General features: G+C 37.3%; 1 protein-coding gene across 5 annotated transcripts in view; it reads left to right on the top strand.

Moving 5' to 3' along the window:
• LOC121868856 (L-fucose kinase-like) overlaps positions 1-23,963 on the top strand; it is a 43,375-nt gene that overhangs the window by 775 nt on the left and 18,637 nt on the right. For 3 of the 5 annotated variants that reach the window (XR_006089471.1, XM_042369843.1, XM_042369844.1), the window contains exons 2-11: positions 6,340-6,440; positions 6,926-7,125; positions 11,340-11,519; positions 11,644-11,863; positions 13,259-13,410; positions 13,690-13,829; positions 14,408-15,243; positions 17,262-17,449; positions 22,696-22,830; positions 23,694-23,876. Coding sequence is in view for 4 of the 5 variants with exons in the window: in XM_042369843.1 (XP_042225777.1) it covers positions 6,350-6,440; positions 6,926-7,125; positions 11,340-11,519; positions 11,644-11,863; positions 13,259-13,410; positions 13,690-13,829; positions 14,408-15,243; positions 17,262-17,449; positions 22,696-22,830; positions 23,694-23,876 (2,325 nt within the window). In the remaining variant the exon portion in view is untranslated. Of the gene's footprint in view, positions 1-6,339; positions 6,441-6,925; positions 7,126-11,339; positions 11,520-11,643; positions 11,864-13,258; positions 13,411-13,689; positions 13,830-14,407; positions 15,244-17,261; positions 17,450-22,695; positions 22,831-23,693; positions 23,877-23,963 lie in introns of those variants that run through there. The other 2 variants (XM_042369845.1, XM_042369846.1) reach the window with 2 other exon arrangements.

The following is a 23,963-nucleotide window of genomic DNA, read 5'->3' as shown; positions in this document are numbered from 1 at the left end:
AGTGATGAAGAGGATAAGATGTGGCACTGGCTGGCAGGTGTCAGTTATAAAATTTATTAGTTGTTTATTTTACCATAAATTGGTTGAGTTTATTGATTGTCACAACGTTAGAGTTGCTGATAAAGAAGAGAGGTTGCCTCTTCGTTTTAATTTTAGTAAAATTTGCTAGTTTATATATAAACTGACAAATTTGAAGGGATCTTTTAGCATTCGGTTAGCTTTAGGGTAGGTCAGGTTAGGTTAAATTAAAATTATAAATAACCAAGGTTTGTTTGGTTACCGAAGACAAGTTGTGTAAGGTCAGGTAAGGTTTTCAAATGTTTGTTGGTTATCAAAGAAGGTAAATGTTACTCTACGGCCAGCCATGGGAGGAGGAGGGTGTAGTGTGAGGGTGGTCTGAATCGCATTACCATGCTATATAACCCATGTCTGACTCCCCCTAAAAAATGCATTTCCCTTATAGAAGACAATATCTAAAGACAATAGAAGCAAAAATTATGGCAGAATAGTGATGTGTTGTTGCTGAAATCACGGACGTACTAAAGAGTTGCATTAACCATCATCTGACCTGACCTAACCTAACTTAACCTAACCTAACTTAACTTTAACCTAAGCTAACCTAATCTTACACTAACCTAACATACCTAACCTAACCTAACTTAGCATAACTTTAACACCTGCTGTGGGCAAACTTACATGTACTAGGATGGGGGGGAGGGGGGGGAGTGGTGAACCATGACATTGAGGACTTGGACTTGGTCACAATTTTTGTGATGCCATATGGCAGCAGGGTCTACCATTAGACAACACATTATGCTTCCAATATCTTCCCAGGCTGTAGTACCTCCTTGTTTGATAGCTGCCTACTACCTACAAGCAAAGTAGTTTCTGTAGTGCTACTAGGTTCAGTCTTAGCCTTTTCTAGCCAAGTTCATTTAACAAACTGAAACCATAGCCCCAACGCTTCATCCGTTTGTGTTTCTTATCAATTTGTTTTTTTTATTGCACTAGAACAAATTCCTCTGGTTGGATAACAGGGATCCCGCAGTCTGGCCAGTCTCTTGTAGAGGGAAGGATGTTGTGGTCTTTCAAAAACTGGAGGGTGAGATCATCTTTCCCCCTAAAATCACAAATCTGTAATGTTCATATAAGACCGGCGACACCCTTCACATGTCTAGGTGAAATTGAAACTGGCACAGCAGAATGCAGCAGAGTGTTTTGAAATACGTCAATATGATTGGCTGTTTATGTCCAGGATGTGGACCGCCGGTAAAGACAAAATAGTGTGTGCTTAGGCTCCTAATTATCTATCAAATGAAGTATTTGCCCATGAAATGATCATATCAGAACTCACTCATGAAAATAAAGTAAGAAAATAAACATCAAAACAAATAACACGTCAGCAGGTTTCTCGTTAATATTAACTGTTTTTGAATGTTGAATATCCTGCTAATTTAAAAAAAGTAATTCTCTTTTGTCAGAAATGATTTTTGAGCATAACCTAACCAATCGTGATATGATTAACCAGTATCTCTGCAAGTTTCTTTGACGTCACAAGCATGAAAATAAAGATCTATACAAGCAAAATTATTGTTTAATATTCTTGTTAAATATCTGCTTCATTTCTGAATTAACATGTTATAACCACATTACAGGGTTGGCCAGACTTGCTAAACCCAAGAGCCGATAAACTTCATATGTTTGAGAGCTGCAAGACATGAAGAAACTTTATAGTACACGTTTTTATTGTTACATACACATTTTATTAAAAAAATTATATGCAAATATTACTAAGAAATACATGTATGCAGTATTAGATACGAATGTACTGTATGTAGATTTTTAATCTCTTAAATTTAATTAGTTTCAATAATCGGAACGCTCACACATATACCAAATGTTATCAAATTCTTAAGTGATGTTTGTTTTAATGTTGTTGAGTAAGTTTAATACACAGTGAACTACGGAAACATCTCGGAAAAATATGCAACTCTGCATTTCAGTAACAAAATTTGATTGCTGAAATAAAACGTCAAAAAATCTATTAGTATTAGTAATGAAATTTATTTGCCTTCAAAAATTTTTGGTCAAAACTTGGAGGAAAATATGCAAAAGAAAAGCAAGTAAACCAATAAAATTATAGATATTTTAACCAGATACCACCTTACAAAGTTACAATATTGTCATAACATTACTTATTACGTAAAGAGATATTGCTACGATTATTAGGCTATTTACTAATAGTAGAAGTCTTGTGGGTCTCCAACTTGGCTGTGATTCTTGGAAAATCCGGCTGATGTGTTGTCACGGCTGTACGAATCAGCTCCGTCAGGTGTTGATTTGTGAGGATTGCACGAAGTTTTGACTTCACAAACTTCATTACAGAGTACAGTGATTCGCAGCAGTATGTTGTGCTGAAAATTGAGATGAGTCGCACACTAGTTTTCTTAAGAGTTCAGGATATTTTGTTTCGGGAACTTGCTTCCAGAACTCGACTGTAGATTGAGATTTGTGGATCATCTTTAGACCCAGGTCCTCCTGAAATTCCATTAGTTCCATTTCCACAGCAGATGATTCTGTAACCAGAGGTTCGAGAATCGGACGACCATCATTTATTACATCAACCATGAATGGATTTATAAAAAAGGCAAAGCAGGGTTTCAGTTTCTGCAAATCATTAAATCTGGCCAGGAAATTATCAAGCAGTCCTTGTAATTTATCTTTGTATTCTTCCAGTTTGTGGTCTTTCAATATCATGGAATGTATTTACTCTCCTTATGAGATGGGGGAAGTGGCTGAAGTTTCTTGACAGGACAGTATGTCTCTGAAAATATCTTATTTTTTCTGGAAGCTGAAAATTGTTTGAGTAAGATTAGAAACAGTCTTATCCTTCCCCTGGAGTGCCAGGTTGAGAGTTTGTAGATGTTTCATTATATCAGTAAGGAACATCAGATCTTGCATCCATTCATCATTTTCCAGTTGAGGATAAGATCTTTTCTTTTCTTCAAGAAAGTAGTGATAGGGTCCAATAGATCTATAAACCTATTCAAGATGTTGCTGGTTGACAGCCACCTCACAATGCAATAGAAAGAGACATCGTTGGGCTTTTCTTCATGTTCCAGTTCTTCTATAAATTTTTTGAACTGTCAGTGGGTCTTCCCATTTGAGTGGATGAAATTGACAATATCTCGGACAATTTTCAAAAAAATTTCGTACCTGAAGTATCTGGCTGCTAGGTGTTCGTGATGAATGATGCAGTGAACAGGGAGGCACTCTGGAAATTTGGGATCACATTTCTTGAGTGCAATTAGTCCTGCATATTTCCCCACCATTGCAGGTGCTCCATCCATTGCAACACTGATAAGTTTATCCAGTGGAACATCAGCATTTGTTAAGGCTCTGTCAAGCGCATTTTTAATATCAACACCACGAGTTGTTTCTTTTAGTGTCACTAAGTCTAACATCTCTTATTTCACAGTTACATCAGAGGAAACATAACGAACAAATGCTGCTAGTTGTGGGTTGTCTTCTATGTCTGTAAACTCATCAATAGCTAAGCTAAATGCCAGAGAATTCTTCAAAATCATTTTGCATCTTGCTTGCAACATCAGCACCTATCTGGGAGATACACGTCTCTGTAGTGTGGCGTGAAACTGGAGTTTGTGCTATTAGCCACTGAAGTTTTGTGTTATTTGGATCTAACCCTGCAAAACTTAAGCTATACCTGTATTCCTCTTAAATTCTCCATCAGAATATGGGCATTTAGCACGATCAATATTCCATGAAATAGCAAAACTAGCTTCAGTCGTTGTATCAGCTTCCTTACTGAGCGTTGTCAACAGTATTCGCTGGCTGTTTAGTGATGATTTTAACACAACTTGTTTTCCGTAATTCTGATTTAGGCGGATAATCACACGAAAAGCTTTTGTGATTTGCTTCGCAGTGGCGTTTCAAGTTACTGGCTTTGTAGTGAGTGAGTGACATTGCAGATAAGCACAAAGGTTTGTCTCTTTTATCCGTGAATGCAAAGGCTTCCTCCCACTCTGGCTTAAAATTTCTGTTTTCATCTTCATACTTTCGCTTCTTACAATATGATGAGGCCATTTTCCTCCACCGAATTTTTATATAGTGCTTTCAAATATATTTAACAGTACAGGTATTTAAAAACAACTTATTCTTGTGAACTGTAGACACAATTTATGTCCCGAGTGTACCAACTAGATCTGCACAGTTCAAAGTCGTGTGTTACACTGCGTTAATGTACATACAGTGTATCGTGACGTGAGGCCGGGCCCTGACCTGCCAAGCCCATCCCCCTGGCCCCTCCCATCCCTCTGCCCCTCCCTCTGACATTCCTCTGTAATCCCTCTGCTGACCTTAAATTTACTGACCTGAGATTTGCTGATCTGAAACTTCTTTAATCCCTCCCCTCAGCACTGATGAATGACACCTGACCCTGATCTATCATTAAAATTAAAATTTAATTCTTAAATATTTGTACTCACCTTGCATATTTAACTTACGTTTTAATCCAGTGGAGTCTCAGTTTACAAATATAAAGCTCAAACATTTTTCTTATTTACCGGTACCTTTTATATTAATTATGACGCAAAAAGGGAGTTGAGACAATATATTTTTGCGAGCTGCACATTGACTGTCAAAGAGCCACATGCAGCTTGCAAGCCGTTGTTTGGCCACCCGTTATATTAGGTAGTAGGAAGCTATCAAACAGGAAGGTACTACCATGTGGCATCACAAAATTGTGACCAAGTCCCAGGTTGCTGATCTGACTTTCTGCCTCATTTACACGCAATTGCAGGGTCTCAATTGTTTCTCTTTGACAACAAAACATACTGTATACAGTATATCGTTTAGTGATGTCATGGTTGTCAGATTTCAAAGCTCCGCAGTTGTGGTTGTTAGGAAGTCACAACTGCTCAGGTGTGGTTGTTTGGTTTAACTTTAAACTTGGATTAATGCTGTAACCTGTGTGAACTTGTCAACTTATCTTCCTATGATTTTTCCCTGTAAAAAGTCATAATTTTGAGCAACATATTACTCTACTTTAGTGTACTCAAATGTACTAAGCTAAAGGACTAAAAAAATTTATCTTTAATGTAAACTTTGAGATGTTTATACTCAAATTGTTATCTTGCAAAGATTCCAACAATGCACATTATATTCTGTTTAGTCAAGTCTGTGACATTTTATAAGAGAAAAACTTTAAGCCTAAGCCAAATTCATCCTGAAAAATCCAGATCACTGCCTTCCCTCCTGGCTGGTAGGAAAGGGGAGGGGGAGGTGGGGTGCTCACAGGCAGCAAGGGGAGATTCAGTGGAGGGGGAGGGGTGGTGTAGGTCATGGACTCAGGATTATACAAGACAGGGAATATAACATGCATTGCTGGAATTCCTGCAAGATATTGATTAATTTGAGTAGAAAACATCCCATAGTTTGCACTAGACATACATTAAAATACAGTAAAGCCTCGAATAATGATGGTAATGTGTCCTCCAATATTGCAGTGTAAGATGAATCATCATATCATGAATCATTAATTACCATTAAAATAAAGCAATAAGAATGAGATGTGTTCCAAAGTCTGACCTTTTCATATCTTTTGTGTGGCGTTTTACCCTCTTTTCCCTCAAAACAATAAAATTAATGATAAATGCAAACTATATTCTTTAAATAATGTTTATGAATGCACCTTATACAAAAGATATGAAAGGGTCAGACTTTGGAACACCTCTCATTATTATTGCTTTATTTTAATGGTAATTAATGATTCACGATACGATGATTCACCTTACACTGCAATATTGGAGGACACTTTACCATTGAACTTCTGTACATCTGGAGTGGGAGGTCTTTTGTGCCCCTTCCCTACATTTATTTTACCTTTGTTGTGCATTCTTATAATTGATTGTTGTCATCACATATAGTGCAATACTATATTTAACTTCATTGCTCAACTTCTCTCCGGACATGATTTGAATAATGTCATATAAACTTGTTATTTGATGAACTATTTGCTTCTTTTCTATAGATTGCTAATAAAGAAGAAAAAGTGTCAAGATGTTCATCTCTGTCCTGACCCTGGTTACTATTGATTATAAAACTATGCTTTTCAAGTTATGTACTGTTTATACAGGTATAGCATAATGAAAATAATGTTTTCAGACAGCTGTTGAATCTGTGGTTTTATATGTGCCTCATAATTTTTACAAAGAAAAATAGTTCACAATGCAACAGCCACCAGCCTTTCTAGACAATGGTCTCATTCCTAGAATAAATTTTTAATTTCACTGCCTTTCCATGAATCTTTCTAATTTTCAGGTTGAGCACAATGGATTCTTTTGAAGAGTACATCAATCTTCATTGGACTACCATAGTTGTCACATGTTCATCTCCCAGCATAAGAGAAGGAGTGGAAGAAGGTAATGTGTGTGTGAAATATATACAGTACAGTACAGGTATACCAATACAGTACAGTACTTAACATTCACTACAAGATTTATGGTGGTATGTATGGGCATATGATTACTCTTGGCATTTTACTACACTGGACACTTAAAGTCAACTTTTTGCTGCTGTCTATATGAGGGCATCAAGATTATCTCTTGTATCATGCAAGTGAGACCTGCTTATGTGAACTGTACACTCACCAAAAAAAGTCAGTCCTCTCTCCCATCCATGAATTCTGTGAATCATGAACCTGTCTATCCAAGGCATCACACATTGTTGAGCCTATAGATGTGCACTGTGTCATATGTCTTGGATTCACAGGGTTGATGGATGGGAGAGAGGACTGACAGGACTTTTTTTGGTGGAAGTACATTGATTATTAGTCTTCCTTGAAATATTGTACAGTAATAGAATATTGGTAATCTCCAGTGCCAGTAAAATCAATAATAATTTTCAGAGTGTAAACGATTATCTAGTGGTGGTTTATTGCCTCAACATGATTTTCTCCTGGTGTTGGATGATCCACGGCCTGAAATCAGACCATCAAAACATGATTCAGAACTTCAGTCAACTCCAGGGGTGGGGAGTGGAGGGGCAACAATTAATGCCCTCCTTGTGGCGATAGAGAGGCTCTCTGCCCAACACCATCACACCACAGTGAGTTTAGTATAGTGCATAGAACATTAGACAACTTTTCAATTCATAGTTATAGAGGATTAGTCATAAAATCCCTCTTTCTTGCTAGAGCCCATTGCCAGGTAACTTAATGCAAGCCACTTATTGGGGTGTCTGTCCTTGGGCGACCCTCTCTTTATGTTATTTAGGATTGATTTATTAACTTATATAAGTAACCCAATCTTCTTACCATCATCACAGGGAGACTGCAACAGCTGCCCATGGATGCTAGGAAATCTTCTTAGAGCCATGTCTGCTCAATCATTATGTCAACATTCCAGGGGTGAAGGGGATACTTAGTCAACATAAGGGGATCACATTTTGAAAAACATGAATTTAAAAACAGAAAATTGCTACATTTGGCAGTACAGTCATTAGCAGTAATATCTACCCGCCTCCCCCCAGAACCCGGAGCCACAGCCAGTGAAGGCCAATATTGACACAGTGCATCATCACCAGCCATGATAGTTCCACAACTTCCCAGTAACGTTTGGAGGGGGGAGGGAAAAGGGTTTGTTCGATCATCCAACCTTTACTTACTGTGGCTCTGGTTACTGGGTGGGGGTAGCAATTACTGCTTCTGTCTGTACATGTATTCCCAATTTACTTTTATCCTCTTCTCCACTGATTGGCTTGTTCTGTTTTTGAAAACTTTATGTAAACATATTTTTGTAACTCAAAGCACATTTTCTCATAAGACTCTCTTTGTAAAAGCTGAGATATGTTCCAATGAAAAAATTCCTTTAAACATCTTAAAATGTCAAAACAATTTCATAATGCACTGTTTTAAATACGTACATAATAATTATAAACCAATAATAAACACTTTCTCTTACAACTCTTCACTTTTCAGACATTTTAAATTTTAAATGTAAGGTGAGCTTTTACCCTGATACCTATTTTCCTTTCCACTTTAACTTATATTATTCCATACCTTAAGATATACAGTACATTATATAATATTACAGGGGGTCCCCGGGTTACGAACTGTTTCTGTTCTGAGGACTTTAGTAAGACGGATTTGTACGTAAGTCGGAACACATGATATGTGCATACTGTACTTAAAAAACAATGTTTAAAATCACACTACAGTATATCATACCCTAAGTCCTTATACAGTATACATCTAAAATCACTTAATTTAAGGGTGCGTCTTCACTTTAGCATTTTAGCACTAATGAACCAAACGAGTAGACAGCCCACGAATGAACCGAACGAGCAGTTCGAGTGCAAGCTCTCTGTATTCTGCGTGTTCGGCGGTGCTCGCCTTATTCCCACCATTTTCCTCAGTTGAACCATGGGTCTCACAGTGGCAGCAGGTGTATTCTTCATTATCTACTCCTTAGCCAAAAGGAAGAAGAAATCTAGGAGTGTGTGGTTAAGGTGACTATTTTCTGGACGGAAAATATGTCCCTGTTGAGTGAAATGGATCATGGCCATTTGAAAAACTTTACTCGAATGACACCAGAGGATTTGAAACATTAAGTAACCTTGTAGGACCAAGAATTATAAAGAAGGATACAACATTCCGAAGAGCTATACCGGTCAATGATCGTTTGGCTGTAACTCTAGTCTTTCTGGCCACAGGGGACTCCTATACTGTACCAGCCTGAAGTATTTATTCAAGATATTCAAGCAACCCGCAAGTGTGATAATCGTAGAAACATGCAACATAAGTAGTATAAAAACATTAATGTTGTAATAATAAGGACCTTATTAGCATATTAATATGTTTGTATTATACTGAATTTTTTTTATGTATCATTTATCCATCATATACAGTACAAATATTTTTACATTTCACAGTTAATCAGTAAAATAGTTTACCTTTGCCAGTCCCGACGGTCTTCTTTCCCTTTATCCTCCTGAAGCTGGCAAGCAAGCTTCCCATTTTGTTCTTCCCTTCTCCCGGGGAACATTCCATAATTAGTGCAATGCTCACCCAGCAATCATGCTTCATAACTTTATCATAGTACAAGCCATGTTGGGGATTCCACAGCTCTGGATGCTAATAAGGTTAAACATTTCTCCCTGTCCCACTCCATAACACACCGAATAGCTGGAACAGCGCGAACACCCATCCTGACTGTACAAAAATGAGCAGTTGAATCCTTTTGAGCACGTACCATCTACCGACGAGCGATGGAAAACGTTTGGCGCGCTCGGTTCAGCTCGGAGACACATTCTTACTAGCTGAGTTCTGCTCGTTTGGTTTGTTCGGGCTAAAATGCTCAAGTGAAGACGCACCCTAACACAAAAGAAGAAATAGAATGACAAAATACAGTAAATGAAAGTCAAAAATAAGTCATCAGGTAAATAAAGTTTTGTCAATTTCAAGTTTAACCCCGTTCGTATCGGTGGGCGTTCGTAAGTCAGGCGTTCGCAAGTTGGGGACCTCCTGTATATCTTAAAGCACCCCCAAACCTAACATCTTTTGTGAATTACTGATAAAATATTCAAACCCTGTTTTGCACTCTCACTTTAACCCCTTGGGGGGGGGGGGGGTTGTGCAAATTAAGGATATTCCTTCTCCATTTTTAACTTAATTTACCCCACAAAAGGGGGAGTGCAGTAAAAGTAACATAGATAAACAGAATGTTATTTTCTGCCCACCATACTATAAATAATAGTAATATCTCCGTTCGCCGGAATCCTTCAAACCTGGAACTCTCTGATAGCCGGAATTTAAATTTTCTTGGAAAATCTTTCCCAAAGCCGGAATATTATGGAAATTTCTGGCTTTGGGAATGATTTTTCCAAAGGGCTCATTTTCTGGAAAATTCTGAGAAAATTTTTACAGTACAGTATTACCTCGCCTAACGTGGTTTCACTTAGCGCGCTTTACCGTATACGCGGTGCCTCGCCAGAGCTGAACTTTCACTTAACACAGTTTTTTCCACGTATACGCGGTGAGTGTCCGGCTGGAGACGCTATTTTTAGATTTGGCCCACCCGCCACCGCCACCCTGCCTGACTGCCTGTTTTAGCTCATAAAATTCATACAAATTACCCGGCCAGAATATAATTTACATTGCTGGAATTCTTACAATTTGGTGATCATTTTGAATATAAACATCATATATTTTGCATTAGACATACAAATTTTAGATAAAATGTTTACTCTGAGTAAATATGTTATTTTTTGTGCAAAATATATGACATTTGTATTCAAAATATTCCTGTCTTTCCAGCAATGTCAATTATATTATCCTAACTTTAGTTTGAGGTATTATTTATTCATAAAATTCCATACAAATTACCCGGTCAGAATATACAAATTATTTACATTGCTGGAATTCTTATAATTTGATGATCATTTTGAATATAAACATCATAGATTTTGCATTAGACATACAAATTTTAGATAAAATGTTTACTCTGAGTAAATATGTTATCTTTTGTGCAAAATATATGACATTTATATTCAAAATATTCCTGGTCTTACAAGGAATCCAGCAATGTCAATTGTATTATCCTAACTTTAGTTTGAGGTATTATTTATTAAAATTTAGTGGTTTTCCCCAAAAATTTCTCAGAGAGGGAAGAGCCAGCAGTGTAGTGTGAGAAGAGGGGAGGGAGTTGAGTCCATTATTTGAATGGACATTATCTTGGCGACTGTATTTCTCTATTTCTCTTAAGTATTAATTGTGTGCATGTACCATCATAAAATTAAGATGTTATTTTTACTACAACATAGTTATGTGTCGTCAAAAAGTGGAGTTTGGGGGTCGGGCCGGTTTCTATTGGAATTAATCCCATATGTTCTGTTGTTCACTTAACACGGTACCCTCTGGGTTTTATTGACCGCGTTAAGTGGGGTACAACTGTACTCAGAAAATTCCGGGGTTTGGGGAGGTTTTTGGGGGTTCGAGAGATGAAAATCAGGCGCGTTTTCCGGAAATTTCGAGAAAAATATTCCGGTACCTGAGAAATTCCAGGGATGGGGAATATTTTTCCAGGTTCGAGAGACGATGTAATGCGTAATTTCTGTAACTTTCAAGAACATGTTCCGTTACCAGGAAAATTCCGGGGATGAGGGATTTTTTCCAGATTTCAGAGAGTCTGTCTCATTACCAGGAAATCTCTCATTCCCGGAAGTGCTCTGCACCAATTGTTCCGGCTAACGGAGATATCACTTTATTTCGCATTGTGACATCATTCCCAAAAGTTTGATATGATCTCGATGGTTTTGTGCAGATCAACAGCGAACTTGTTCACAGTAGCCGCATTCTTGTGGTTCATTATGGTCGTCTCTTGCTGCATTCTCCAGGAGGCACAGCATTCCTACGACTCTCACCAAAACAAACGTTTGTGCCCCCAAGTGCCAGAACAACGCCACCTACTCTCTTACAACATGCCATTTGGATGACAACTAAAGTAAGTTCCAGTATGGTTAACTCTGTTTTTTATATCATACATGCCCCAAGTGTCCTTAAACTCTTTCAAAATGACAACTCCAGGTCAGTTTCTAATGAATTTCTTACCTTGGTGTATTTTTAAGATGAGTGCAAAGAGCAAAACTGGAGTGTGGGTGACATCATTAGATGCTTTCCTTCCTTACTCCCTGGAGTTACACCCTCCCGATACTGATGGCATTGATGGTGCTATAGTGTGTACTGTGGCAGCCCCCTTAGAGCATGCTGTGCACCATGGTGTTGTTGTTGCTGAGAAAGGTCAAGACATTAGTAAAATGGAATACAGATTGCCACTAGAAGAACTGAGTGAGTAATTCTTTCATCCTCTAATAAGTTTGCTTGAGAAGTTTATCCTGCATTATATCAGAGAGACTCAGTTCTCATAGTTAGTGTGAGAGGATGGTTGGTAAGATGGTAGTTATTATTGTGGTTGTGGAACTGGATGTTTTGTTCTTGAAGGTGGTTGTTTTTGGATTTAACCAATCCAAGATTTTTTTTTTTTTTCTTAAGAGATTTTATTGTGCCTTCAAGTAAAGGATTTTATTGTGCCTTAAAGTAATGGATTTTATTTTGCCTTAAAGTAATGGAGGAATGAGGAAAAGCTGTTTTCCAGTGTCCATTGGACTAGTCTGCAAATTTATTTATCAGTGTTGATGATTGTGCTTGACTGTGATTTTGGGGTTTTCATCCATCTAACAGAACTGAAATAAAAGGTCAAGGAGATCTAGAATTCCACAACCCCCCCATATTAAGCCAAGGAAGTTTAGCTCCTTTGTTTTTCCATCAGCTTGAGGAAAAGTTCATTCATAAAAGAAATACTGCCTTTTTTATAGACAGTACGTTAGTGGTTGCCAGTATTAATAAACAGTTTTCCTGCTTGTTACCTTAAAGAAAGTACAGTACTGTGCAGTACAATATTTAAAAGTGAGGCTAAGAGCAGAAACATTATATCCAGTGCTGTTAGAGGTGCATTTTGTATTTGCAACCCTGAGATTTTTATGTGCTGTTTTGGATTTCTGGCTTTTTGGTCACCCAGAGTCATTTATGTTTGCTGAGAATATTTAAGGGGATAGGGATACCTGTACTGGTCATATACTTGGGGCATTGGTGGTCCCCATATGCATGGCCTAAACTTTTTAGGACCATTAAAAATTCTTAATTTCTTGGCTTTTATTTACACCAGGCCTTGTGTCTGCAGCTGACTGTTACCAATGTTGCAGGTATTTCATGGTTACCTCTTCATGATTGGGGGAGGATGAATAGCCATTAAGCCTACTGCATGGGAATTTGTTCAAGGTGTAGAAGCTGCTGCAGACTTGAGAACTGTAAAGCTTGGTATAAAAAAGTAACCCAGGAAGATTTGACATTATGCTAACCACACTTGCAAACCACAACCCAAGGAAATTATCTGCCACTTCATATACATCCAGGGCCCCAATCACTGTTGAGCAGTTTAAAGCAAGAGAGCAAATTTTTTCCAAAGATCCACACTGTCTAGGAATCAAACTAAGACTCTCACACTATTGAGACAAATACAATACAGTATAACTGAACTTTATACCATTGATATACCACGTTTTGAACTGTGGTTATGGTCCACGTGTTCAGAGATATTGTCCTTCACCTTATATCTCTTGATTTTTGTAACCTAGGTAGTATATCTTATTAGTCACAAAAATGAATTATTTTATTATTTTTCAGGAAAGGTTTTTCCAGGAGGTGTCAGTGCAGTGATCTCTGGAATAGTGTTCCTAAGTGCCTCATTGACAGAACAATTACTTGGCCTTCACACAGTGCCACCCCTAGACTGCTGTACTTATTATGGCACTGACAGTGGAGTGTCACCTCTACAGGTATATATCTCTTTAAACTGTGGACAAATTAGTACTGTACAGTACTTATAGCAATAAAATAATAATATTTGTATTATTGAAGGTAATAATAATAAGAATGAATTAATGCAGCCGTTCACAATGAATGTAAAGGACAAATTAATTTAGCATGTGTCTTTATGGTTGCTTGGAGAAGCTTGCAAACAATGTCATTTCTAAATTGTATTTGGTGGTAAGAGTTATTGTACTGTATTACAAAGCTTAGAAAAATAGTATCAAATATATTTGTATCTATTACAGTTGTCATTATACTTCGACCTCCTGCTGCCACTTTGTTCTGCAGTTCACTATGAGGAATACATCTCTGGCCAGTGTGGAACTATCTATGCTCAGGCAGCAAGTTACAATACCCTCACCCAACAGGAGTCTCGTTCAGCCAGGTAACATCATGTGAAAATATCTTTTGTATAAAATTTCAAAGGCAATTTTTGCTTGTATGGCATAAATATTTTCTCTAAAAATAAATGCTTTGTGAGTGACATAATCCGTATAGATTATTTGAAGTGATTACTAATCAGTACTGTACACAGGTTTGTTGAGTAATGCAGAACATGAGAGTAGATATACCTACTTTCCCTGAAGTATTTTGCTGTGTCACTACTAGACGAGAGTTTATAATAGTTTTGGCAAGCAGCTTGGTTACATGAGGCAGGTTACCATCAGTCAGCCTTATAGCAAACAAAGTAGAGCGAGTGGTTTTGATTTACCTACCCTAATCTGACTTGACATGACCTAACAAAGCTTGATGTAATCCAACTTGGCCTTTGTCCTCACATTTGTCAGGAAATATTATGATCTAACAATCATATGTACCAATAACTTTTAGAGCATTGTAGAAGAGACCTTTCCCTTTAATGAGAGAAAACACAACCAGACAAATGGTAACTTTTGTACTCAAGTTACATAAAAGAAAAAATACAGTAGCTAATGTACTGTAAATTGATATTGTTTATTTCAGACTCCAGATTTGGAAGCAGTTACAAGGACATAAGATTACTTTTCACCCTCTTCAAGGTGTGCAGCATCACTATATGGGTGCTAACTTATCATTTCAAGACTCACTGATACCATTATTACCTTCATCCAGCATCTTGCTTCATGACACATTTATTGGACACGATATGAATGAGCATGTTGTGATAGTGAACTCGGTCATAGAAGGAAGTGTAAAGTCCTTGCAAGAAAAACTCTATATCATAGATTCTGCAATTGGTAAAAATGTTTCCATAACCTCAGTAGGGCCTGGTGTTCTCTCAGGGCTCCAGTTACAGGAAAGTAATATAACTGTGGAATTACCAGGTGGGCAAGTTTGGCAGATGTATCCTGGGGAGAACTATGATGTAGTCACCTGTCATGGGTTTAGTGATGATTTATCTAAGTTACAACATGATACTAAAGCAACAGTGTTCAACACTCTTTGGTCTGTTTTCTATGCCAGAACTGGATTAGAAAAGAAAGATTTGTGGCCACACACTAACAGCAAATATCAAACTGTTATTACGGCCAAATTCTTTGTTATGGATCGTCCTGTTGTGGAACAAATAAGGATGATGATAACCCTGGTGGGGGCAGTTAGTAATGATCAGAGACAACAGGAATGGATGTTAGATATTCAGGAATGGAAAACATGCACACGAGTCTCACTTTTAGATGTTGCAACTAAATGTGACTTGAAGAAACTAGTAAGACAGCGGGAAGATATATACCTGGAAACTGTTAAACGACTCATCAGTGACACCGCGGATGAAGTGGGTGGGAAGTCTCTCCTTCCCTATTTCAGTTACCTTGCAACAAGTAAGTAATTCTTATACAGTGTACCAATAAGTATAATTTTTATTCCTTTTTGGTTGCAAATGCTATATAATTTGATTCTTCAAGACACAGGAGTAATACTGATTACAGAACAGTCAGCCCTCACTTCACACAATGGTTACATTCTAGAAACATACTGTGCAAATATAAACCATGTACAGTACAAGTACAAAAATACTAAGAGCTTATGGGAAAGAGGGGGTTAGGTTTCAGACTCAAAAGTTAATATACTGTACAGTCCCAGTCAAAAGTCCTGTGCCGGGCAATTTTGCCTAACCTGGTTATGTGGCAACGTCGGAGACACACACGGTGGAACTACCGGGCCCTTAGTTCATGCATCGCTTTGTGGTTTTAAGGGTGCGTTTCATGCCTAGTTTGCCATGTTGCCAGCATTGTCAGGAACAAACTGATGAATACCATTAATAATTATTTCAACCTAAATTGAATGACAAGAACCAATGTATTTGCAAGCACAGACAAAATGCTTCCCAACACATACTCTGCACTACACCGTCTTCTAGACTCTTCGATCATGTGAACAATGCATTCTATGGCGTATCTATGTGCACTTATTTGAAGTACACCGTATTGATGATATGAGTTGTCTTATGTGAATGTCAGGAGGACAGGTATAAAAAATGCTGCATTAAGAGATACTTAATTTTTAAGTCATAGTGGGGAGGGTTCCTGATAGGAGAGAGGGCTGTTGGTGGTTCCAGACAGCAGTGTGGTGGGAGCAAAGTGCTCAAGTCAATTTTTCTCTCATTCTTACTTATCATAAGTGTCACATTTCATTGGGAAGCTTTTAGTACATTCAAGTGCCACATTTGAGATATTATCTTTATATATTACAGGGTTCTAAGGAAATTTGAAAGAGAACAGAAAACACGATGTGGACACCCCACTGACTGACACTCACTCACTCACTCTTACTTCCTCACTTACTTTAAGCATTACATTGTTTGGGAGTGTGCTTTACGTTCCAATTTGTAAAATTGGATTCGTTGCCTAACTGTCCTAGCCAAGACCTCAAAGTGCAGCCGCTCCATCATGGCTGCATTGGTGAAAGGATGGTCATGAATGTCTGCCACAATCCTAATGTCGTCTGTTGCTCTGGTCAGTCTATGCTGTCCTGATCTGGGAAAATCTGTCAAATTATCAGACTTTAAACCACTTTAACCAACACTGCACTTTTGATCTCGAGACTTACATCTGCTTTGTGATCTCGTTGGTACTTAACCTGCTGGGAGATATCGTGGTGTTGGTCACCCATGGTTGTAGTTGGTGGAATGACCGAGTGGTTGCTGTATGATCACGTCATCATCTCGGATAAGTTAAAGGTTGTGTGAATGGCATGAACCGTCCCTAGAATCGTTATTTCTATTATCACAATAAAATATCATGTGCAATATTATGGGACTGGCATCATTGATACCCTCAATAAGAGCAACAGGAGAGGGATAATAAACCCACCACCACTCCCTTTCGGCGACCGACTCCATTATGAACCTCTCTACACCGAATGTAGTGCTATACAGAATTGTAATCCAGGAGTAATGAAATCATGGGATGTTTTAAGTCCTGGGGTTATGAAGTATAGGTACAGTAGTGTAGGTAAGAAATGGTGATGTGAAATAAGAAATTCCCAGAATAGTATATAGGTATGCCACTGAATATTAATGTCATGCATGGCAGTTTGTACATACATTGTAAGCTGCAATTGTTGTTTTTATTGCCAATACAGCATTTCTCTTTTCACACTTAATTTTTTGTACATGCACTCTATGTGTAATGTTCATTTCATTGCTCATGGAGTAGCTAAATGATTCATTAATTGTAAGGTGCATATAAGGGCATATGCCAGTTCATCATCATCATTTTACAGCCATTTTTTTCAATAATTTTATCATTGAGGTTTGTATTCCAAAGTTAACTTTAAGAAAGCTTGAAATATAATCTTGATAAAAGAGTGTAAAGTACAGTATCACATTTGATTATAGGAGGACAAGAATCAGTTGAGGCAATTCTTCATGAGTTGCATAAGCAGCTACAACGACCTCGTACTTCCACCCCTCGTTTGTTGGCAAATGCAGCTGACCTACTCGGCTGTATGGCAGCAGGGAGAGGTGGGCTGAGAAGTGGACCTGCAGCCAATCCTCAGTGGAGAAATGCATTGGTGGAGCTTAAAGTATGTTATGCAGTATTACCTCATAATATTCTAATTCTTTGTCATTCTAAATAAGCTGTAGCATTACCAATTGCATTTTGGTTTTTATCATGAAAGATACATCAGGGACACCATGGTGGCAGTTGTTTGTGTATATTTGTGTTGTTCAGTGTTTGAGTTGTTTTCTCATCCCAAGCTTAGTGAGTAGGGAAGTGATCACCACAGGTACATGTTATGTGTGTTGTTTGTTATGCATGGGCAGGGAGTATAAAGTCATTTATTTTGCACATGGTTAATTGTGTCACCTGTTTTTAAACATGACAGTACGTTTTTCTGCCGCTCTCAAGCCTAAAGACCAAACTAGCTTCTAGTCAGTGGTGGGCACAGCTAAATGAAAAGTTAGCTTTGCTAACCGCTAATCTACTAACTAAAAAGTTAACTTCGCTAACTCTAAACAGCTAAAAAAATTAGCGGAAGCTAACGCTAACCGCTAACTTTTATTATATGAATTTAGCTTTGTTTTTTTTTGGGGGGGGAGGGGGGGCTCTAAAACCCTTAAAAACAGACGTAGAGAGCTGAAATTTTCAAATGTTGTCTTGTAGCTTAGACATAGAGCTTTCCAAAAAGGTATAGCATGCCAAGATCAGATGATGATCAAGGTGTACACAAATAATTAAATGAACAATTGAAATTAAACATTAGTTTACATTCAAGTTTCAACATACACTTTATAATCTTTATTTACTGTACAAAAAGACAGAAAGTATTAAACGAATCCAAAAACTATAGTACTGTATAGCATAGGTAGCAAATAGCATCATGCCAAGATCAGATGATGATCAACTTATCAAGGTGTACACTGTACACAATTTCACAAATAATTAATTTGCATTCTCATACAACCTATCGGCCTTATTCATTATTCATGTAAATTTGCAATACCAACCACAGATACATTATACCAGTGCATTTTTATACGTCATGTAAATAAACAGAAAACTAAACTTTAATGAAAAGTAAGTTTTTAGAAAATTTTGTTTGGTGCACACCTTGGATGACATCCTGGTTATGAACTTGTGCAGTACTTAGCATAACCAAATATATTGACACAAAAAAAATCCTAATTAAATTAACAAATAAATGAGAAATGAAATTATACATTAGTTTACAATTACATTCTATGATTCTTTCAACATACACTGACAGTCTTCACCTTCCATAACAATAAGCGATAACGTACGCTGCTGTCGCTGACACTGTCAGACTGCTTAGACTGTCTGTAACGTGACAACGTCGTAAGTGAACTGAACTCAGAACTGCGGAATTACACAATGCTGCTCAGCTGCTGCAGCGCGGCGTCGACAAATCATGTCTTGTCACATTTACACATACTAACACGCAGTCTGCCAAGCGTGCCTGACTGGCTGTTGGAGACACGCGTTGCGGCGTCACATGCTTACAACAGACAAGAACAAACATGTATAAATTTGTTAGCAGACTTAAAGTTAGCGGAACTAAATTTAGCGGAAGCTAATTGGTCCGCTAATGGTTTACGAAGTTAGCGAAAACGCTAATCCGCTAAGGAGAAAGTTAGCTTCTCTAATTAGCGGTTTAGCGGAACCGTGCCCACCACTGCTTCTAGTATTTTTAAATACACATAAAACAACTCATTTGCCTGGAGATACAGCCAATTTGCCCAGACTGATCGACAAAATTAAGTCCATATTGCTATTATAGTACAGTATACTGTAAATATAGAATATACAGGTTGCCCAAGTTTATACCAGCTTCACAAGAAAATGTTTTGTACATAGATATTTTACCTGCCATTATCATCTCCTGCATGTATGTTTGGAGAAAAAATATTTGTACATACTGTATATTGAATCAATGATTATATTTGTTCCGAACAAACCTACTGAATATTAAAATATTATACAGTAGGACCTCAATAAATCGGATTAATTGGGGCAGACTCCAGTCTGAAAGATGTGGAAGTCCAAAAAATACGAATGTATGGGGGGGGGGGGGAATAACACTTCTTATCTGAACTGTTTAAAGGAAATCAGTTGATATGTTATTACTGCACTTAATGATGATAATACTAATAATAATTAACGGTTTATTAAGAAAACATGGCAGCCCGAAGGCGGAAATATACAATGAACAGAGATGATAAGTTACAAATGGTGAAATCGGGGAGTGGGTCACTTGATTGACAAAAGCTTTCAATACAGAAACATAAGAAACATAAGAAACATACAGTGGGGTATGCTATAACGAATCTAATTGGTTCTAGAACCTTGTTCGTTATAGCATTCATTCGTTATAGGATTAATACGTTCCAGGCCCCCCAAATACAACCACTTAACACTGAAAAATATAATATAAAATTGTAAAAATTGTAAAAAAGTGCATAAATATGCATCTAAACCCCTGAAATAAAGAATATCGTTAATACTTGTAGTACAGAAACAATAAATTAGTAAAAAAGAAAAAAAAAAATTTTAATGTTCGTTGTAGGAGTTTCGTTCGTTATAGCATTCTCAATTTTATAGGTAAAACCGTTGGTTACAGGAATATTCGTAGTAGGATCCGTTCGTTATAGCATACCCCACTGTATTGATTAACTTTAGATCTGGTACTGTGGCACTTCAACAATTAAGGTCTTTAAGTGTATAACAAGGTTATTAAAAATTATTACACCAACAATAAAAAACTATGAAACAAAACACCTCTGGGTTGAAAATCAGACATATAAGTATGGTTGTCAACAACTGTTGTCACTGAGATGATTGTTATTTACTGTAAAGTTTTATAAATAAATAACCACAGAATTTGTCCTATAAATAAAGAGAAAACTGTATACTGTACAGTATTATAAAGATAAAAATAAGAACAAATAAGTGTAGGAATACTGTATATTGTATGTGGAAGACGAGTGTTTATCTGGGAGCAGCTGGTAAAGGGGAGGGGAGGGGGCCAACACAGGTGGGTACTCCCTCCCCCAATGTTCCTTAAACACTTCTTTATGCAATTTCACCATAATTCTCTTATACTGTAATTTAGGATCATTTGGTGTTAGGTTGATAAAGTATTTTTCTAAACGAATCAGCTTTCATGATAAAAGAATCCCACACTGAACTGAGTCATTTGTTTACAAAAAGCAAGCAGCTAATCAGCGTTGTCAAAGTGTTGTAGTTTCGTCTGCGATGTGGTAATTAAATCTGCAGAAATGAAACGGCACATTTCATTTGGAAATGTGGACGGATTACCGCATAGCTTAAGAAATGCATAATTTGATAAAAACAAAACAAAATAGCAATTAAAAAACACTTTGCCTATTTACTTACCCGGTGAACATACTGTACAGTATTATGAAATATATTTGGTTACCCCGGTATATAGATTTTTCATAACTAAATCATATAGAGCAGGGATGGCCAACCTCCGGCGCATGCGCCAAACGTGGCGCATTGGATGATTAGAAGTGGCGCATTGCATCCCTGTGATAATAATAAAGTAAGGCAGTAAGCCTACTCATTATTTTTAGCGATTTTATTATTTCGTGCACAGCATCAGACTGAAATAGAAGGAAAACTGAAGCTCAAGCTTGGGTCTGAGTTACGGAAAGAATATGTGACTAAGAAAAAGGAAGAATTCAGAAGACAAAATGTATTTGTTAAAAAAAGTTGTGAAAGTTTGTCGATGACAGAAGCGTCCTATGAAATTGCTTTAGCGTTTGCGAAAAAAAGGAAGTCTTTCTCTGATGGAGAAGAAATTGTTAAGCCTTGTCTCCAAATATTTGCAAGACGTCTTGGTGATAAAAGTATTGAAAGGAAAGCAGACGAAATTGCTCTTTCAAAGCAGACAGTTACGAGACGTACCGAGGAACTCTCTCATGATGTATCTCAGCAACTGAAAAACCTTGTCTATTCTTGTAATTTCTTTTCTTTAGCTTTGGACTAATCAACTGACATATGTGATGTAGCCCAGTTAATCATTTTTATAAGAGGAATTGATGATCATTTTAGTGCCTTTGAAGAACTTGTCAGTCTTGAGTCGCTTCATGGAAAAATAAGAGGATCAGACATATTTGACAAAGTAAAATCATGCCTAGAAAATCTACAATTAGATTCTAGTAAACTCATCACCGTGTGTACTGACGGAGCGCCGTCAATGATAGGGAAAGTCCCTGGGACTACAACTTTGCTTGAAAACTTTTTAAATCGTCCTCTACTAAAATTTCACTGCATTATACACCAAGAGTCACTGTGTGGAAAAACTTTAAATTTGCAGCATGTTATGTTACCAGTTGTGAAATGTGTGAATAAAATTAGAGCAAGAGCATTAAATAGACGAGAATCTAGAGAATATTGTGAAATGTTAGATTTGGAATATGGCGACCTTGTCCTTCATTGTGAGGTGCGCTGGCTTTCTAGAGGACAGGTTCTGAGTAGGTTTTGGAAACTGAAAAATACTGTTCATAATTTTCTAGAAGAGAAAAATGAGCTACCTGAGGAAAGAGCCCTTTTATGTGATAAAAACTGGCTATTTGATTTGGCATTTTTAGTTGATGTTGCCAGACATCTCAATGATCTAAATTTGAAACTGCAGAGCAAGAACAAATTGTTTCCTAGCTTAGAAAATGACATCAATGCATTCAAGATGAAGTTAAAACTGTTCATCTCTCGGTTAGAAAATGAGGATTTGAGCCAGTTTCCGCACTTAAAAGAGCAGAGTGAATGTGCTGCTGATAATGGCAATTTGACAAAATATACTGAAAAAATCAAGTTATTGCAAGAGTCATTTGAAAGTCGTTTTTGTGATTTTGCTAAAGAAGAAGACTGCATACTCGCATTTATAAACCCATTTTCACTTAGTGAACAAAAATTAATGAAGATGCCTAGTGACATACAAATGGAACTTATTGATTGGAAAGCAAATTCATTATTGAAAATTAAAGCTGATGAGGTTTCCTCAGTCCCAAATGCTTCTGACATGATTAATTTCTGGCGATCATTACCCTGTGAAAGTTTCCCAGAACTAAGAAAATTTGCCCAGAGTTATATATGTCGTTTTGGAACAACATATAGATGTGAACAAGCATTTTCATCCAAGAAATTGATTAAAAGCAAAACGAGGTCGCGACTGACTGATTCAAATTTGAAGAATTCTCTGCTGCTCTGCACCAATTGTTCCGGCACAGGGATATCACCGTAGATATTTTTCTTAGACCGGAAATGTGATCCCATTTTATTTTCTAGGCTGGAAATCAGAAAGAGGCAGTGGATCATATGACAATGGTGTGTACTCAGTGGATGAAATCAGGCCATCCTGAAGACTTGATCAGAGCTGCAAGGCATTACGAACGAGCTTCCCAAATTGTCATAAGTCAACAGGTAAGTAGTACTGTACTTCATAACCCATATCTTTATATGTATCACAACTTTCACCTTACTCTGTTCTGTAGTCCTTAATCTTGAAGGTAATATAGCCCAAATTTCATGTATTATCTCACCAGGATATCTAGATGATTGGCTTAAAATGTTTCAGTAATAGCTGTTCTAGGAAGACTTGTTTCAGACACCTAAGGTTATCAACTGCATTGGTGATTAAAGCTTGGCACAATTGAGTTTGGGGAGCAATAAGGAGCCAGTGATAGAACTGGGGACCTGGTAAAAAATTTCTCCAGGCATTTATATCACCTAATGAAAAAGCCAGAAAATAAAATCCTCGTGGCACATAATATTTCAGCTATTACAGCACAAATTAGTTGAGCTTTCCTTGTGCGTACAGTATTTACAGCTGATTCGCCAGGCAAGAAGGTGACGGTAGCAATGCATGTGATGGATGGTGCGTGAGGGTTTTTTAGAGAATTGCAATTAAATGCCAGGTAGCTATGTGTCCTCCTAATTTTACGTATTTAAGTACTGTAATTATTAGATGTTTTAATTGCCAGCATGTTGGCCTGGCGAGTTAATGCTTGGCATATACATAATAGTTAGTGGAAGTAATAATACCGCTTTATCTTGAGTAAATCAGTTGTGAATGATGCATTCTTTAGATATGTGAATATTTAAGTTCACAGCATCACAATTATAAATATTGCAACTTCCTGTACTGAAGTGTATTTTCTGTTTTACTATAATATACTGTGAAGATAATTCAAGCTGTTCAGATTTTTCATGGAATTTCTTGTAAGTATATTTAGATTCAAGTATAGTTGTATTTATGAGATTAATGTGATCTTTGTCATGTGAAGGTGGAAACAGCAGTTGTCCATGTATCAACGATGTGGGTGGCACCGGAGCTCCGCCAGAAAGTGGATGTTGGAGTATGGGTGGAGGCTCATTCACCCGCTCGCATTGACCTGGCAGGAGGTTGGTCTGATACTCCACCAATTTGCTATGAACAAGGAGGAGCAGTATTAAACATTGCTATCAAGGTATCTGATAGATTTATACGGTGTGTGTGTGTGTGAGGCATTTTTATCTGTTGAGTTAAGCGAATAAAAAAATTGGTTGTTGATATT

Source organism: Homarus americanus, unplaced genomic scaffold (genome assembly GCF_018991925.1).
Source record: "Homarus americanus isolate GMGI-L3 unplaced genomic scaffold, GMGI_Hamer_2.0 scaffold30535, whole genome shotgun sequence".
Classification (NCBI taxonomy): Eukaryota; Metazoa; Arthropoda; class Malacostraca; order Decapoda; family Nephropidae; genus Homarus; species Homarus americanus.
The sequence above is the reverse complement of the archived record's forward strand: the minus strand, read 5'-3'. Positions and strand labels throughout refer to the sequence as shown.